Genomic DNA, 16,025 nt, shown 5'->3' with positions numbered 1-16,025 from the left:
AATTGTTACTCAACAGAATAGATAATTCGTTACTTCATTCCACATCTACAGTGATACATAATTTGATACTTCGATTGTTACTCCTTTTGATACTTCAATTGTTACTTGATATAATACATGCTTGGTTACTTTAGACAGCATCTACTTTGATACGTAATTTGATATTCCGGTCGCGATTCTTTTTGATACTTCAATTGAAGGTCTCAGTTCAATACTGCATATCGATTGAAATATCAAAAAGAGGAACAATCAAAATATCATATTATGCATCACAGTATATGTTCGATGCAAGATCGAATTATGTATTATGTTGAATAACAATTGGAATATGACTATAAGTGCTAGGTCTCAATTCCATTCTGCGTATCGATTGAAGTATCAAAAAGAGTAGCAAACGGAATATCAAATTACGTATCAAAATAGATGCCGTGTGAAGTAACCAATCATGTATCATATCACGTAACAATTGGAGGATCAAAAGGAGTAACAATCGAAATATCAAATTATGTATCACTGTCGATGTTGAATGAAGTAATGAATTATGTTTTATGGTGAATAACAATAGGAATATCAAGATAAGTGCTAAGTCTCAGTTCCATTCTGCCTATCGATTGAAGTATCAAAACGAGTCCCAATTCAAATAGCAAATCACGTATCACAGTGAATGGTGGAGTGACGAATCGTATATTATGTCAAGTAACAATGTAAATACAGGGTTTTACCAAATTCGGGCATTTGGGATATATAGCGATATTCTACATGAAAAAATAATACGCAAGTGAGGAAACGATTTTTGAATCTGGTGAATATTGGCCGAGATATTCACGATTTAAGATCGAAGTTTGGGCCTTCGAAATCACAGGAAGTGCCAAGATGCCTCGTTCGAACGGCCAGCTTCATTTATCACTTGTTTTACGGTCAAAATAAAGGCGGGTTGAAAGAAAACAACACACGGATATTCGTTTCGTTGTGTTCTTCCAAAGGGGGGATCCCTTTGAATAACGTGAGACAGAACCCCCATTATGTCACTATTGTCCTGGATCGTGCTCAACGACGAAAGTCTCCTCGGAAGGATGCTGTTGGAGCTGCTGGTATTCTAAACTATCTCCAGACTCTCCTGAAGAGAATCCTGGCAGAGACGTTAGCAGGTATCATTCTAGTCGACCTCCAGATTCTCCACGGGAGAATGCTGTTGCAACTTCTGGAGAGAATCAGTCTCCATCCTCCAACAGCTGCTGGAGAAAATCGTCCTGACTGACCTCTAGAGTCTCTTGGAGAGAATCCTATGGAGATGCTGAAGGAGAGTATTCCAACCATCCTTTAGAATCTCCTGGGGGAATCCTGTTTGAGATGCTGGAGAGGATGATTTTGGCTATCCTAAAATGTGTCCTAAGTACAAACCTTTTGGGACTGCTGGAAAACATCCTTCTATTCATCCTTCTGAGTGCCCTAGACAGAATCCTGTTGATACTGCTGGAAAAAAATTCTTCTGGGTGTCCTCCTGAGTGTCCTAGGTAGAATCTTTTTGGGAATACTGGAAAAAATCATCCTAGTTCTTCTTCTGAGTGTCTTTAGGTAGAATCCGTTTGAGAATAGTGGAAAAAATCCGTCTAGGTGTCTTTCTGAGTGTCCTAGGTAGAAACCTGTTGGTATTGCCGGTAAAAATCCTTCTAGTTGACCTACTGAGTGTCCTAGACAGAATCCGGTTCGGGCTACTAATGAAAATAATTCTAGGTGTCCTTCTGCGTGTCCTATTAACAGGATTCTTCCTAAGACACTTCCAAGGACAACTAGAATTATTTTCTCCAGCAGTCCCAACAGGATTCTGTTTAAGACACTCAGAAGAATAACTAGAAGGATTTTTTCCAGCAATACCAACAGGTTTCTACCTAGGACACTCAGAAGGATACACAGAAGGATTATTTCCAGCGGTATCAACAGGATTTTACCAAGGACACTCAAAAAGACGCCTAGAACGATTTTTCCAACACTCCCAAGATGATCTTACCTAGGACACTCAGAAGCACATCTAGAAGGATTGTTTTCACCAGTCCCAACAGGATTCTGTCTAGGACACTCAGAAGGAGAACTAGAAGAATTTTTTTCAGCAGTATCAACAGGATTCTTGGTAGGCCACTTCTAACGACACCCAGAAGGATTTTTTCCAGCACTCCCAAAAGGATTCTATCCAGGATACTCACAAGGACACCTAGAAGGAATTTTTTTCCAGCAGTATCAACAAGATACTGTCTAGGACACTCAGAAAGAAACCCAGGAGGATTTTTTCCAGCATTTCCAAAAGGATTCTGCCTAGAACACGCAAAGGAGATTAAGACCAATTATTGTAGTTAAGTTTTATTTATTATGATATACGTTTACATTTATAGAATCGATTTAATTTCTCTGAACTGATTGAAACTTTTAAATATATAATGTTGACTTTTATTCCATTCATGTGTGTATCATCAATTCATTCAGGAAGTTTCTGGTCTTCGTCAAGTTCTTGTTGAACTGTTTCATCCTCACGATTGCTTCCTTCACGTTCATCTCCAATGCATTAAATTTCATCCAGATCCTTTGACCATTAGCAGTGCTTTTCTCCAATGCAGATTGCGCTGCAGCACTGCGTTCTCCATTGCTACCAGCTGAAAAGAGATGGAGGAATTTTCATGATTGATTTGAATCAAAGGCTCATACGTCCAAGAGTGAAAAATCAATTTGCTTTGTGGGACATTTCATTTGAATCAGCAACCTTCACAATCAATGGACCTTATCTCTAAATTGGAAAAGTGGTATTCTGATTGCTTCACAAAAGAAAAAAATATATCATTATTGTCGAGTGGCCCTAGTATAGGAATGAGATTTGAAAGAAAAAAAACACCGAGAAATGTTTCATAAAACGCGATTGCGAGACGAGCACGAATGAATTCACTTTCGACTAAGCATTTAACGGCAATATAATATTAAATGCATTTGAATTTACCTTCTGAACTGGATGATTCAGATGGGAACATCTTGCAGTTTTCGTGGTGATGATTGTTGAAGTTTAAAATCTGGAATGAGAAAAAAAATGGAAATTGGAAGAATTTATAAAGTTGGAGGGTAGATGTAAAACCGTAAAGATAGCATCAAAGAAATAAAATATTCTATTATGTACGAAATTGACAGTTCACCCTAACATTGATCGGTTTTTCTTTGGGATTAATTCAACCACACCTACCTGATAAACGAAGTAAACACTAAACAATAATCAGCAACTTTGATTAATTACACTTGAAGCTATTTCGGAACGATCTGCTGGGGTGTACAGGTACTACACGAGTGAATGTCTGAACTGGCAGATAACATGCCGTATGCAAGTACTCGTTCTTTTATTTGATGGTTCCACAGTCCCATCACATCAATTCAGAGCTATGCATGTGTGTCTGTGGAACACTCCAGCGAATTCTGTCTGCAATGTCTTATTTTTTGATTTTGTGAATCTGATATTTTGTCAAAACACTTGTAAAAATTGTCGATCAAATTCATCCTTTTTTTCTGCACTTGTGTAGCATTGAGCCACAGTTCTGATGGATAATAATTTTAACGTTTATTTCTCATGATTCAATTGCAAAGAGAGAGTGAAAAGACTCATCTACATAATTCTCCACGTGTCGTTGCATACGGTGTTCGCGATTGGTCAAGCAGTACCGGCCGGTTACTGACACCATTCCTGTTCCTATGTGTGTGTGCGGTGTGTGCTCAGCGTCGTGTTTTACGTAACTCGTTAATTGATTGTTTTATTGACCAGAGTCCTCCTCGATCTTTCTCTCATCACCATTTAACTGAAAATATGGGTAAGTGATGATAAAACACTATTTGTCAATTACATTTATTAATTTTATTTCAGTCAAGTCATCAAATGTGAGTTTCATATCTCTTTTAATCAAAGAATCTTCCTAGAGGTTATGTCTATTGTATATATTGTTGCTCTTCTAGAATTAACGAATCCATCACAATCATTAATAATTCAGAATAATTTAGGTAATGTAAGAGTATCATGAAAATCCCCGTAAATAACAGTTTTAATCATTCTAAGGATTTTCGATAATAGCAATTTTTATCGTGCGTAGAATACACAATCATTTTGATGAAGGAGAATCTACGTCAAATGTCAAAGATATAAACTGTATTTAGGGTTTAGTCAACTACAAAAAAAGTTTTTTGACATTTTCGCCTGAAATCACTTGTTTACGTAATAATCCAACATTTAGCAATAAACCAAAAATAACACATCGATTTTCCATGACTTCGTAAATGTGGAATTATCTTGATAACGAATGATGTTAAGGAAAAATGTCAGAAGACTTTTTTTATTTGAAAGCTGCTGAATCACAAAAAAGATCTGGTTGTTGAGGAACTAGTTTAGGGTGGATGTGGGATGAAAAGGTGGAGGGAGATGTGGTGAAAATTATCGTAGGCGTTTTAGAAAATTATCAATATATTTGACGTGGGATCAAACCACTTTTCACTATTTCGGTACACTCTTTGGCTTCAATTATTGTTGAATGTCTAATTTTCACTGATATTGTCTTTTTCACCTTATCTCGTTGAGTCACTGAAATTTCTGAACTTAATTAACAAGTTGATGTACTGAACAAAATTTTTAAATTTATCATACTGTTTGACTGAATACTTTAGACCATTATCGAAACGATACTTCTACACTACTGACTGACTGACTCTTCCGGGTGCCGCGCTGACCTGTGTCCGTTGACCCGAAAGTTCACGGAGATTTTCGGAAATGGCCGAGTTAGTCGACCGTGACCATTTTGGAGATTTAGGCTGTATTTCGAACATCCCGGGGGCAATTCATCATCAGGGATGATGAATTAATGGTGATTTTAGTCCTGTTGATCTTCTTCTGCATCATCGTCTGGAGGTTGCTCTGGAGGTGGTGGATCTGATGGCAGTAGGCAAAGCTTGGTGATTGGTCTGTCAAGCTCTGTGTAGATTGTTCTGATATTTTCTATGATTGGTAATCCATCTGCCTGCCTTGGTACCTCTGCCTTTGCGGTTCTTATAGTTGCGACTCTCGTTAGCCCATCTGCTCCTAGGCGTGTCGCAATGACTCGTCCGATTGGCCATTGTGCTGGTGGATAGTTTTCGTCGATCATCAGCACCATATCGCCAACCTTGATGTTCTCTTCTCGATGCGTCCACTTGTAGATTGCCTGATATCGTTGAAGACACTCTTTGGCCCACCTGGACCAGAATTGTTGAGTTAGCTGCGTTACCAGGTTCCATCTCTGCAGTTTGCTGGGGTTCTTGTCGATGATTGATGGCTCTGGAATCAGTTGAAGAGGCTCACCTATCAGGAAGTGTCCTGGGGTGAGTACTTGGAGATCGTCTGGGTCATCTGACATGGGACAGATTGGCCTGGAATTTAGGCAGGCCTCTATCTGGATCACGACACTGTTGAGTTCCTCAAATGTGAGTGTTGTTGTCCCCAAGACTCTTCTAAGGTGATATTTTGTTGATTTCACCGCTGCTTCCCACTTGCCTCCAAAATGGGGTGCTCGTGGTGGTGAAAAGCTCCATTGAGTCCCATTGGTGGCGAGAGCAGCCTGAACCTGCTGATTTTCTCTGGATGTTCGGTGGTAGATTTTCTCTAGGACCTCTGCTGCGCCCACGAAGGTAGTGGCATTGTCACTGTACATGACAGCTGGAATACCCCGCCTTCCGGTGAATCTCTTGTAGGCTCCGATGAAGGCGTGCGTTGTCTGCCTGGTGACTAGTTCTAGGTGAACTGCTGATGTAGTGAAGCACACAAAAACTGCAATGTGCACTGACCCTGGTTGTGCATTCGTTGGTCTCCATTTGAGGATGGCGAATGGTCCTGCATAGTCCACACCTGTGTGGAGAAATGCTCTTGCTGGTGAGATTCTCGTTGCTGGTAGTTGACCCATCTGTTGCTGGGCCTGTCTTCCTCGGTGTCTGGTGCAGATGGCACAGCGTTGAATATATGCTCTAACTGTGCCTCTGCCGCCGATTATCCAGTACCTTTGTCGGGTATAGGCCAAGGTGAGTTGAGTTCCTCCGTGGAGTGTTTTCCGGTGAGCTTCTTCGATGACTAGTGTGGTGAGGCGTGATTGGCGAGGCAAGATTATTGGGTGAATTTCGTCTGGATTTAACTGCGAGTTCTTGAGGCGTCCCCCAAGTCTCATGATCCTTTCGTTGTCTAGTGTGGGTGTCAGCTTGGCTAGTTGATGATTTCTCGGTAGTTGGTGATTTCTCTGGAGTACTCGAATGGCTGGCCCAAAGTATTGATGTTGGGTTATCTTTACCCAAAATAACCTCGCGTCGTTGAGTTCTCTTGTTGTCAAGACAGGTCCCGGGGGCGTTGGCTGCCTCCTGAATCTGTCGATAGCTCTGTTGACCGTAGCTGTTACGGCTAGCAATTTAGCCATCGTCTGATATCTGTTGAGTAGCTCTGCAATTTCGTTGATTTTAATTGCAACTGGATGTGCTGGTGCTGGTTTTGCTTCTCTGGCCACTTCTGGGATGTCCATTGCTGGAGCGTCGATTGATGATTGTGGCCATTCTTCAGGATCCTGATTGATCCACTCAGGTCCTGACCACCACAGTTGATGATCTTCTAGCTGGCTCGGTGATATGCCTCTGGAGGCACAATCAGCTGGATTCTCCTTTCCACTGACATGTCTCCAGGTAGCATTCGGGAGAGTTTCCTGGATCTTGACGACCCTGTTGTGGACGAAGTCCTTCCATCTTGATGCGTGGCTCCTGATCCAAGCTAGTGCTACTGAAGAATCAGACCAGAGATAGGTGTCTACCTGGTCGAGTTGGAGCATTTTCTTCGTTGATGCCACTAGCTGAGTCAGTAGAAGAGCTGCTGTGAGCTCTAGTCGAGGGATGGTCATGCGCTTGAGTGGTGCTACCTTAGTCTTCGCGCATACCAGTACTGTTGATGTCGAGTCGTTGATGGTTTTGGTGCGAATATACACCACTGCACTCATGGCTACCGTTGAAGCGTCTGCAAATCCATGAATTTGGATGTTGAGTGTCTCTGTTGAAATTCTCAGCCATCTAGATACAGTTACTCTGTCTAGGTCGTTGAGATTCTCTCGGAATGTCTTCCAGCATTGAACAGACTCATCTGGAAAAGGATCATCCCATTTTAGTTTCAATCTCCAAAGATCTTGTAGGAGAATCTTTCCCTGGACGACAACTGGTGCGATAAATCCCAGTGGATCAAAAATCTGGGCTATTTCTGAAGAGACTACTCTCTTGGTGATTGTCGCCGTATTGAAATCCTTTGATTTGTACCGGAATGTGTCGGTTGATTGATGCCAACACAATCCAAGTACCTTGGTGACTGACTCCTCGAACTGGATAATTTCTTCGTCAGTTGATAGGCCCAACTCATGCAGAGCTTCTGGACAATTGCTGCTCCACTTCTGTAGAGAGAAGCCTCCTGCATGGCAAAGCCCTTGTAGTTGCGTTGCGATCTCCTTGAGACCGTCTTCTGTCTCTGCACCGCCGTAAATGTGGTCAACGTAACGACCTCTGGTGACTGTCTCTACTGCTGCTGGGAAGCGGTGCCCTTCATCTTCTGCTAGTTGTTGAAGAACACGTAACGACAACCATGGAGAACAATTTAGTCCATAGGTGACTGTCGTTAACTGGTAGGTGACTGGTTGTTGATTCTCGTCGATCCACAGGATTCTCTGAAGATCCCAGTCATCTTGGTGAACTCGTATTTGGCGGAACATCTTTACAATGTCTGTGCCAAACACGAGCCTGTGCCTTCTCATCCAAGTCAGGATAAGCATTGCATCGTTCTGTAATTTTTCACCAGAATACAGTACATCGTTAATTGACATACCTGATGAACTGGGGCTGGAGCCATTGAATACGACTCTCAGCTTCGTTGTGATGGCCTCCTCTCTCAGTACCCCGTGATGTGGTAGATAGTAAGCTGGCAGGAGATTTAGGCTGTATTTCGAACATCCCGGGGGCAATTCATCATCAGGGATGATGAATTAATGGTGATTTTAGTCCTGTTGATCTTCTTCTGCATCATCGTCTGGAGGTTGCTCTGGAGGTGGTGGATCTGATGGCAGTAGGCAAAGCTTGGTGATTGGTCTGTCAAGCTCTGTGTAGATTGTTCTGATATTTTCTATGATTGGTAATCCATCTGCCTGCCTTGGTACCTCTGCCTTTGCGGTTCTTATAGTTGCGACTCTCGTTAGCCCATCTGCTCCTAGGCGTGTCGCAATGACTCGTCCGATTGGCCATTGTGCTGGTGGATAGTTTTCGTCGATCATCAGCACCATATCGCCAACCTTGATGTTCTCTTCTCGATGCGTCCACTTGTAGATTGCCTGATATCGTTGAAGACACTCTTTGGCCCACCTGGACCAGAATTGTTGAGTTAGCTGCGTTACCAGGTTCCATCTCTGCAGTTTGCTGGGGTTCTTGTCGATGATTGATGGCTCTGGAATTAGTTGAAGAGGCTCACCTATCAGGAAGTGTCCTGGGGTGAGTACTTGGAGATCGTCTGGGTCATCTGACATGGGATAGATTGGCCTGGAATTTAGGCAGGCCTCTATCTGGATCACGACACTGTTGAGTTCCTCAAATGTTAGTGTTGTTGTTTGTTGAGGAACTAGTTTAGGGTGGATGTGGGATGAAAAGGTGGACGGAGATGTGGTGAAGTTTATCGTAGGCGTTTTAGAAAATTATCAATATATTTGGCGTGGGATCGAACCACTTGTCACTATTTCGGTACACTCTTTGGCTTCAATTATTGTTGAATGTCTAATTTTCACTGATATTGTCTTTTTCACCTTATCTCGTTGAGTCACTGAAATTTCTAAACTTAATTAACAAGTTGATGTACTGAACAAAATTTTTAAATTTATAATACTGTTTGACTGAATACTTTAGACCATTATCGAAACGACACTTCTACACTACTGACTGACTGACTCTTCCGGGTGCCGCGCTGACCTGTGTCCGTTGACCCGAAAGTTCACGGAGATTTTCGGAGATGGCCGAGTTAGTCGACCGTGACCATTTTGGAGATTTAGGCTGTATTTCGAACAAGATCTTTTGACATTTTCTCCTAAAATGGTTCGTTGACGAAATAATTATCCATTTAACAACAGAACAAAAGAATAACACTTCAATTTTCTATGACTTGATAAATGTGAATTTATCTTGATAATGAGTGATTTTAGGGGAAAATGTCAAAACCATTTTTTTATTTGAAAGCCTCTGATTCACAAAATAGATGTTTTGACATTTTCTGCTAAAATACTCCGTTGATGAGATAATTATACATTTAACAACAGAACGAAAAAAAAATAACACTTCGATTTTCCATGACTTCGTAAATGTGGAATCATCTTGATAATGAGTGATTTTGTCAGTAAAAATGCCAGTAGATGTCGTCTCTCAAGCAAACTGTTGAGAGGATTGCATCAGTATTGCATGTCGATATCGTAGAGAAAAAAAAACCATTTTTCTATATTTTGAAAATTTTGCAGCATCAGGACAAGATCAGGATTTGACTAAGTCTATTGAGTCTAAGAAGGTCGAGGTAGAAGAGATCATAATTAAGCAGCTTATTGCTCGTATTGTTAGCGTGGAGAGCAAACTGGACAAAGTTATCCAACTCGTCAAGGAACTACTCCAAGAACTACCTCAAAGTGTTGAAGATTCACAAGACATCTTGAACCGAGTCTCTACTTTGGCCTGGAACCATGACATATACCTTGACTCTGATTAATCCATCCAGTTCGTTTTCCATTCATCTAACGGGTGAGTGCAAGTTAGTAGTGAAATGATGAAACGTACAGAGTCGATTTTTCACATTCTGATAAAAGTTAAATCATCTCGTCAATGAGAAATTTTACAAGAAAATTCCAGAAGTTAATTTTCGTTCAAAATTCCCTCACTCACGACAACGATCTTCAGACATTCTCACATAGAATCATTCATGACCGAGATAAATACGTTAATACTCAATAGTAGGGATGATTAAATGGAAATTATTGACTGACTGATTGATTAATCAACATAGACCCACAAGAGACCCTAAATGAATGCTAGAAACTCTTTGCATTCGGATTAATTCGACAGTTATTATGAATTATTCCTTGGTCATAACTGCCAGGTCTAGGAATAATTAATGTAATCACACGGTCGAAGAATCTTCTTTTATAAGTTCAACAATTCCATTCCTCTACAATTTTTAGTTCAACTAAATCCGCAGACGGATTCATCCGTTATGTGATCTTTCATCTCCCCATGATCATGATTATAATGAAGAAAAAAAAGAGAGTAAAAATGGCTGAAATAGAGGGAAAATCTCAATTGTCTCAATAGCAATGATTCTTTGTTGGTTCTCAAACACTTACTGTTCACGAACGAGATATTGGAACATGTCGTTGAATACTAATCAATTCCTCTTCTTTGTTGCAGGCTGCTAAAATTCATCCACTTCATCATGATCAATTCCTTACCGTCATCGCAACGATCAAATCGTCCTGATCCAGATCATGATCGACAGTTTCCATGAAAGCAGAAAAGTTCAATTATTCATCTCAACCCATTGGTACGTTCCATTCCTTAGTAAACTACTACTTTCATAACTCGAATTTATATCTTTATTTTTTATTGTAAAAATCGTGATGAGTTCATTTTTATTGTTACTACTTTTATTGTTGATTCATCTTGAGATTAGTACTTTTATGAGAGAATGCCAAAAGAAGTGGATAAATTGGCAATAATAACTGTGCCAGGGCATTCTCGCATAGAATCATTCATCTTTAACAATTCTATATTGAACGAAATGTAAAGTAACTGCCTCTTTACTTTAATATTCGATTATTACTTGAAAATTGAATAACATCACATCGACAACCTTCTGATGAGAAATGAGCGAAGAATTGGTGGAATAATATTGTATTGTTGACAATCACAGCGAAGATACTGTTTGATGATAAAGTGAAAATGTCAAAATTATCAACACAATATGAAAATTAATTATTATTCCCTTCAACAGGTTCCGTTGGAAAACCTTGGATTTCTCCCAACCAATCAGACTCTTCATCATCCCCAATACGGTCATGAAGCGGAGTCATCGATTCTTCCCGTACGTTCTTCCTTACTATTGAAATTTATTCCGCAATCTGTGATTTTAAAAAATTATTTGGAGGAACATATTGTGTTGAATTCTCCTCTGATTATTATTACTATTATTATTATTATTATTATTATTATTAATTTTGTATTTATCTCATGAATTGAAGGTTTTTCGAGAGAATTTCAAGATCCCTTTGTGGTAGGTGAGGAAATTCTCCTCAAGAGGAATCTTTTCAAAATAATGCAATATTCGATGCAATGTGAAAAACCCAATTCTTATGCTATATCACCACACAGCTGAATTGGTTCTCTCCGATGAACCTTTCAATTATTTCATGAATTTGTTAAAGTTGATATTCATCGACCGTTTGATAAAAATACATCCAAATATTATTTGACCACCAGGCCGGATAATATCTGGATTTATTTTTATTTCATGAATGTTTATTTCTCGTGTTTCAATCTTGTCTAATATAATTGTTTCAATAATGTTTCTCGAATGTTCAGACAATTGTTCTCGAATTGTTCTAAATGTTTTAATAGAACAAAAATGAAAAAAACACGTTAATTTCCTGTCTTGGTAAATTTGGAATTATCTTGATAATGAGTCATTCTAGGAGAGGAAGTCAATGGACATTCTATAATGGACAGCTTCTGAGTCACAAAAAAAGTATTTTGAAATTTTCTCCCGAAATCACTTGTTCACTGCATAATTCAACATTTAGCAACAGAACGAAAAGAAGGACACATCGATTTTCCATGTCTTGGTGAATGTTGAATTATCTTGGTAATGAGTTAGATTAGAGAAAGTATCAAGAGACTTTTTTTATTTAAAAGCTTTCCGGTTCACAGAAAAGATCTGTTGACATTTTCTGCTAAAATGCTCCGTTTACGAGATGGTTGCACATTGAGCAGAACACAAAAAAATCGAACTTACACTCGAATTCGCCGATTTTGCATGTCCTGGTCGAATTAGCCTTATGATGACTAATTTTAGGAGAAAATGTCAGTAGACATTTTTTATTCGAAAGCATTTTTTATTTGACATTTTCCCCTAAAATCCTTTGTTCACGAGGTAATTATACATTCAACAACATAACTCCGTCTTTCTTCACGGAAAATATTAATAGAAAAATAAGATATTCAATTTCTTATTAAGAAAATATTGTACTTTTAATACTTGCGCAATAAATGATGAATATATCTGTGAAAAATGGTTTATGTGTACTACTGTTGCAATGGGGGTATTTCATGAAATTTTTTTATTGTTGGATATAAAAATTGAATAAAAAATAGTAAATACGTATTTTTTTGTTTTAAAAAATAATGAGAAATGGACGAGCTATTTGGCGATTGAAAACGTCGACAGTTGTGACGTCACAATAGTTCGTATATGGGTGATAGCTGTCGACGCTCTTCAATTTGCTTTAACTTCTTGATTTTTCATTTTTTTCCAAAATAAAAAAACACGTATCTAATATTTTTCATCAATTTTTTGGATTTCATGATTTTTTAAAATAAAGAACAATTATGCAATATCCCGGTTGTTGTTTTTCGAAACCGTTGACGTCATACATGCAAGTCGATTTTCGCCGGAATAAAACAAAAACGAATCGCATTGAAAAATGACGATCGAGGTATTATGAACACTACTACAATTACGCGGTTCATTGCTCGATCACGGTTACCTCGGATATTCCAGTGAAAAATATCATTAGAATTAATATAATTGTTAATTAACAATGGGCGAATACACTCCCCGAGAGTACGCAAGTATGTGTTATCTATATGCAGAATGTGAGTAGAATGTAGCTGGGGCTCGTAGACTGTACGCCGAGCGTTATCCAGGCAGGAGACTCCCTGCTGTATCAACGATTGCAAGTGCTGCAAGAAGATATGATGAAACCGGGAATGCACTCCCCAATCATCGAGTAGCTAGACCACAAACGGTAGCTCGAAATCCTGCTATCGAATTGAGAGTGCTTCGATTCTTCAGACGTAATCCAGAAGGTTCTATTCGTCGAGCAGTGGCCGTTCTCGGGGTGTCCATTTCCACGATCCAACGAATTTTGCGAGACAATCGAATGCATGCCTATCGTTTTGTTCGTGTCCAAGGACTTCGGCACCCCGATTATAGACAACGACGAGAGTTTTGCCGGTGGTTGATCATCCAACATGAAGAGGATCCTCAGTTTCTCAATCGAATCATCTGGACAGATGAATCGACTTTTAGCAGGTGTGGTTCATGGAATCAGCATAATAATCATTGGTGGGCGAGACGAAATCCACCCTTGGTTGTTCAGAATCGAGTTCAGCAGAACCGATTCTCTATCAATATTTGGGCGGGAATCATTGGCGATCATATGGTAATCCATTGTTGATTTATTAACGTTATTATTCAATGTTTTATCAATTTATTATTGTTATTTGCGGTGAAATCAATAGAGACATAATAAACCATCTTATGTGCACAGTTATGAGAAAATTCAATATAAAATCCAAGTGCATTCGCTTGGGAATTCTATTGGGAATTCTGTTGGTTCTTTGCCGGTTTCTATTGGAAATTCCGCGGCGTTTCTGCGCGTTCTTTCATTAGAAAATGTAATAGAAAAACATCTAACAGAAAAAAATCAACACATTTAATTTTTTTTTTTAAATTGAAAAACACGAAAATGACAATTTTCGACGATGCATATCTCAGAAAAAACACGGTCAGTGTCTTTGAAATTTTAGGAATGGTTTTTCAACGGACCCAACAACATATCAAAATTTTGAGTCTTTAGCGTATTTCGAAAATTTTCACATCAATAGAAACTGAGGAAGTTCCTTAAAAAAAACTCTTGAAATTTGTTTCTAAAATCACTCACCATCAAGATCATATAACATTCGAAAACACGTTAAAACCCAAGTTGTGACATTTTACCACTTCATTATTGTAACGGATCGTTAAAATTATAATAATAATATTATAAAAATGATGAATACATTTTTTTCAGGATGGCCCCATAATTTTTTGAGGCACTGTCACTGCCAACATTTACTCTACATTTTTACGCAATTGGCTCCTGGACTTGTTGCGTCGGAGAGGTATTGTCGATGCTGAAATTCAGAATTTGTGGTATCAACATGACGGAGCACCAGCACATTCTGCTCTCGCTGTTCGAGACATATTGAATAACATGTTCCCTGGACAATGGATCGGACGAGGAGGACCAATCCACTGGCCACCCAGATCTCCAGACCTGAATCCTCTGGATTTCTGCCTGTGGGGTCATACTAAAGACCGTGTGTACACGAGGGAAATCATTGCTACACAAGATGAATTAAGGAATCGTATAAATCGAGTTAATCGAGCAATCACCCCGGAAATGCTCGCCAATGTTCGTGAGGGCATGTTGAGACGTGCAGCATGTTGCATAGAACATCATGGTCATCTTTTTGAACAGCACCTGTAGAATTCAAGTATTGTCATTATAAAAGCGCCTCCACTGATTTGAGAGGTACACAAAAGGGATGAAAATTTCTATTTCTTTCCATTCTCCTCAACAGTGGAAGCCTGTGCAGGTGTATCAAGACAGGTCAACGACTGACGACACGTTGAAGCTCAGAATAATTTGTAATCTCCAAAGAGTAACTATCATCGTAATTCTCATAATTCTCATAAACGTACTAGGAATGATTCAACTGCATGTTTGGGAAGATCGATAATTTGTTCTATTTGTAATATTTAGTTCATAAGTCAGAATAAATTTTATTTTATGAAGAATTAAGGTTTCATTCCGTTTTTTTAAGAGATTAATTCTTCGAATTTCAAGAACATCTCCGGCATTTGAAAATTTGTGTCAATAAATATCTGTTAAGTATCTGTTAAGTGTGTTTATTGCTGGAGAATGCTCAATCTATTCAATCCTACTGGAATGAAAATCCATTCTACGGTATTTTCGAATACTATGAACTCGTCAGCAGCTAGAGAAAACATCGAAAATATAGTTTGTTTAAATAAAAGAAGAGTGAACCATCCATTGCGTCATTCATATCTTGAACAAGATGTCTCGGATCTTGGGCGATAAAAAAGCGTTATGGTCCCTAGTAGAATGGCGAAATAAATTCAGAATGATTACTATTGAACCAATGGAAAACGTGTCTCACCACTCAAATATGACAAGATGTTTGTGGATGGATGGAAAAAATTACGCAGCAAAAGTGCTTATGCAGCGCAGTAGGTCCAATTGAAATATATAACTGGTGTTATTAAGGAAATAAGGGAATTTCATCATGAATTTATGAAAACGTACAACTCATTTTTTGTCACTCTGTCACAGAACGAGTTCATCCTTGACACCTTGTTAAATATTGAACTATCTCGATGCCGAATGATTTTAGAGGAAAATATGTGCATACCTTTTTTGTGGGAAATTTAATTCTCTGAGAAAAAATATCTTTTGACATGTTTTCCTGAAATCACTCGTTTCCGAGATAGTTGCATAATTAACAAAGCTGATGTTTAATTTCTATTGAAATATCCTCTAGTTAATTCATTATAAAATTATCTCGGTAAATTATCGGTTTTAGGAAGAAATGTCAAGAGTCCTTTTCAGGGGAGAATTAATTTCTCCACGACAAAAGTATTGTTTCTCTTAGAATCAGTCGTTATTAAGATAAATGCACATTTTGACTCGTCACCCTCTAGTACTTTGCTACTGAATTATCGCTGAACGTATTTATCTCTCTGTAGACATCAAATCCTTCCTGGAACGCACAGAAGTCAACAAGAGAGGAATAGTCATTATCTCTGATGATTCAGTGAAGAATTCCCCAATGCATTCTGAGAGGCCAGAGGTAGAGTTTCCAGTGGGTATTGAGGACAATCTTCG

The 16,025-nt window shown here is 38.9% G+C and overlaps 1 protein-coding gene and 1 long non-coding RNA gene across 2 annotated transcripts; both read right to left on the bottom strand.

Moving 5' to 3' along the window:
• Positions 1-2,412: 2,412 nt before the first annotated feature.
• Positions 2,413-3,990, bottom strand: LOC107045166. The gene is made up of 3 exons (XR_001461416.2): positions 3,221-3,990; positions 2,984-3,053; positions 2,413-2,645 (listed from the first exon to the last, which is right to left on the bottom strand). It is a non-coding gene; the product is annotated as an uncharacterized LOC107045166 (long non-coding RNA).
• An 893-nt stretch (positions 3,991-4,883) lies between these two features.
• On the bottom strand, positions 4,884-7,909 carry LOC107045164. The gene is made up of 4 exons (XM_029126601.1): positions 7,886-7,909; positions 6,420-7,841; positions 5,894-6,320; positions 4,884-5,704 (listed from the first exon to the last, which is right to left on the bottom strand). Exons 1-4 carry the CDS (start codon positions 7,907-7,909, stop codon positions 4,884-4,886), a joined length of 2,694 nt encoding a protein of 897 aa, XP_028982434.1.
• Positions 7,910-16,025: the final 8,116 nt, after the last annotated feature.

This window comes from Diachasma alloeum, unplaced genomic scaffold (genome assembly GCF_001412515.2).
Source record: "Diachasma alloeum isolate Michigan unplaced genomic scaffold, Dall2.0 Dall_scaffold_00880, whole genome shotgun sequence".
Classification (NCBI taxonomy): domain Eukaryota; kingdom Metazoa; phylum Arthropoda; class Insecta; order Hymenoptera; family Braconidae; genus Diachasma; species Diachasma alloeum.
This window is presented reverse-complemented; position numbering and strand designations above follow the sequence as displayed.